This window comes from Penaeus monodon, chromosome 10 (genome assembly GCF_015228065.2).
Source record: "Penaeus monodon isolate SGIC_2016 chromosome 10, NSTDA_Pmon_1, whole genome shotgun sequence".
Classification (NCBI taxonomy): domain Eukaryota; kingdom Metazoa; phylum Arthropoda; class Malacostraca; order Decapoda; family Penaeidae; genus Penaeus; species Penaeus monodon.
The window spans coordinates 2742501-2743481 of NC_051395.1; the positions used below are offsets into that span (position 1 = coordinate 2742501).

General features: G+C 35.0%; 1 protein-coding gene across 5 annotated transcripts in view; it reads right to left on the reverse strand.

Annotated features, from left to right (window-relative positions):
* LOC119577772 (probable phosphorylase b kinase regulatory subunit beta) overlaps positions 1 to 661 on the reverse strand; it is a 40425-nt gene extending 39764 nt beyond the window's left edge. For 4 of the 5 annotated variants that reach the window (XM_037925332.1, XM_037925331.1, XM_037925333.1 and 1 more), the window contains exon 1: positions 555 to 661. In XM_037925332.1, the coding sequence (XP_037781260.1) occupies positions 555 to 580 (26 nt within the window). In that variant the 5' untranslated portion in view covers positions 581 to 661. The remainder of the gene's footprint in view (positions 1 to 554) is intronic. The other variant, XM_037925335.1, reaches the window with a different exon arrangement.
* Between the last annotated feature and the right edge of the window lie 320 nt (positions 662 to 981).

Sequence of the window (981 nt, forward strand, 5' to 3'; positions counted from 1 at the left end):
ACAATATCCACATACCTACCTACCACTGAGTTACTAAATATACAAATACACTTACCAATCAACAGTATAGGCAACATGAAGCTTTTGGAGTAAATACTACGATTATTCTTCATAAATGTCTTAAGACTGTGTGCTAATATAAGTAAATATGTCCCAAATAAACCTAAAGCATGAATTATCTTGGAATGAGTGCATAAATAAGCCTATTAATCTAAATGATTTCTATTACGCTAAACGGACCGAGTTCATGTCATTATATGAAGCACAGTTTTGACCTTCAGGGCAATGTCATACAGTTTTGATCATACTCCGACATATAACAGCAAGTATGTCCATTAGAAACACAATCTTTTCAACAATCAAGACAATATAACTAACAGTAATATGAAAAAACAAACAAGAAATTTCACATACAATCCTACGGGAACGACAGAAAACAATTAACTTTTTTCCGTTTCTATGGGTCGGGCACACGCATTACATAACTAACCATTAACGTTACTTACATCAAACACAAAAACCATCAACACAAAACACAGTCAAAAACCACATACTGTCCACCCCTCGATCCTCCTGCCATGACGCCGTATTTTGTAGAAAAGAAGGCTCCTCCGCTGCTTTCCAAGGTCCGTGTCTCTATCGTCCTTCGTCAGCTGCTTCAATGTCAAGGACTGAGATAAATACGGGTTGAGTAAGAGAGAAACGGGAGTTTTGTTTCTTGTATATTGGTATATTGTCTTTTGATGATATTACTTGAATTTTCCTTTTGGTTGGTTATATGGATGGTTGCCCTGTTATTGACGTTAGTGCATTCAAGAGAATATTGATATGGTGCGTCGCACAAAAATATGTCGATTTTATAACCCATACCAGATAATTAAAGAAAACGGAGTGATATCTAATGTTTAAATACAAAAAATATATATATATATATAAATATTAATTGGTCATTTACACAGACGGACACATCCACACATACGC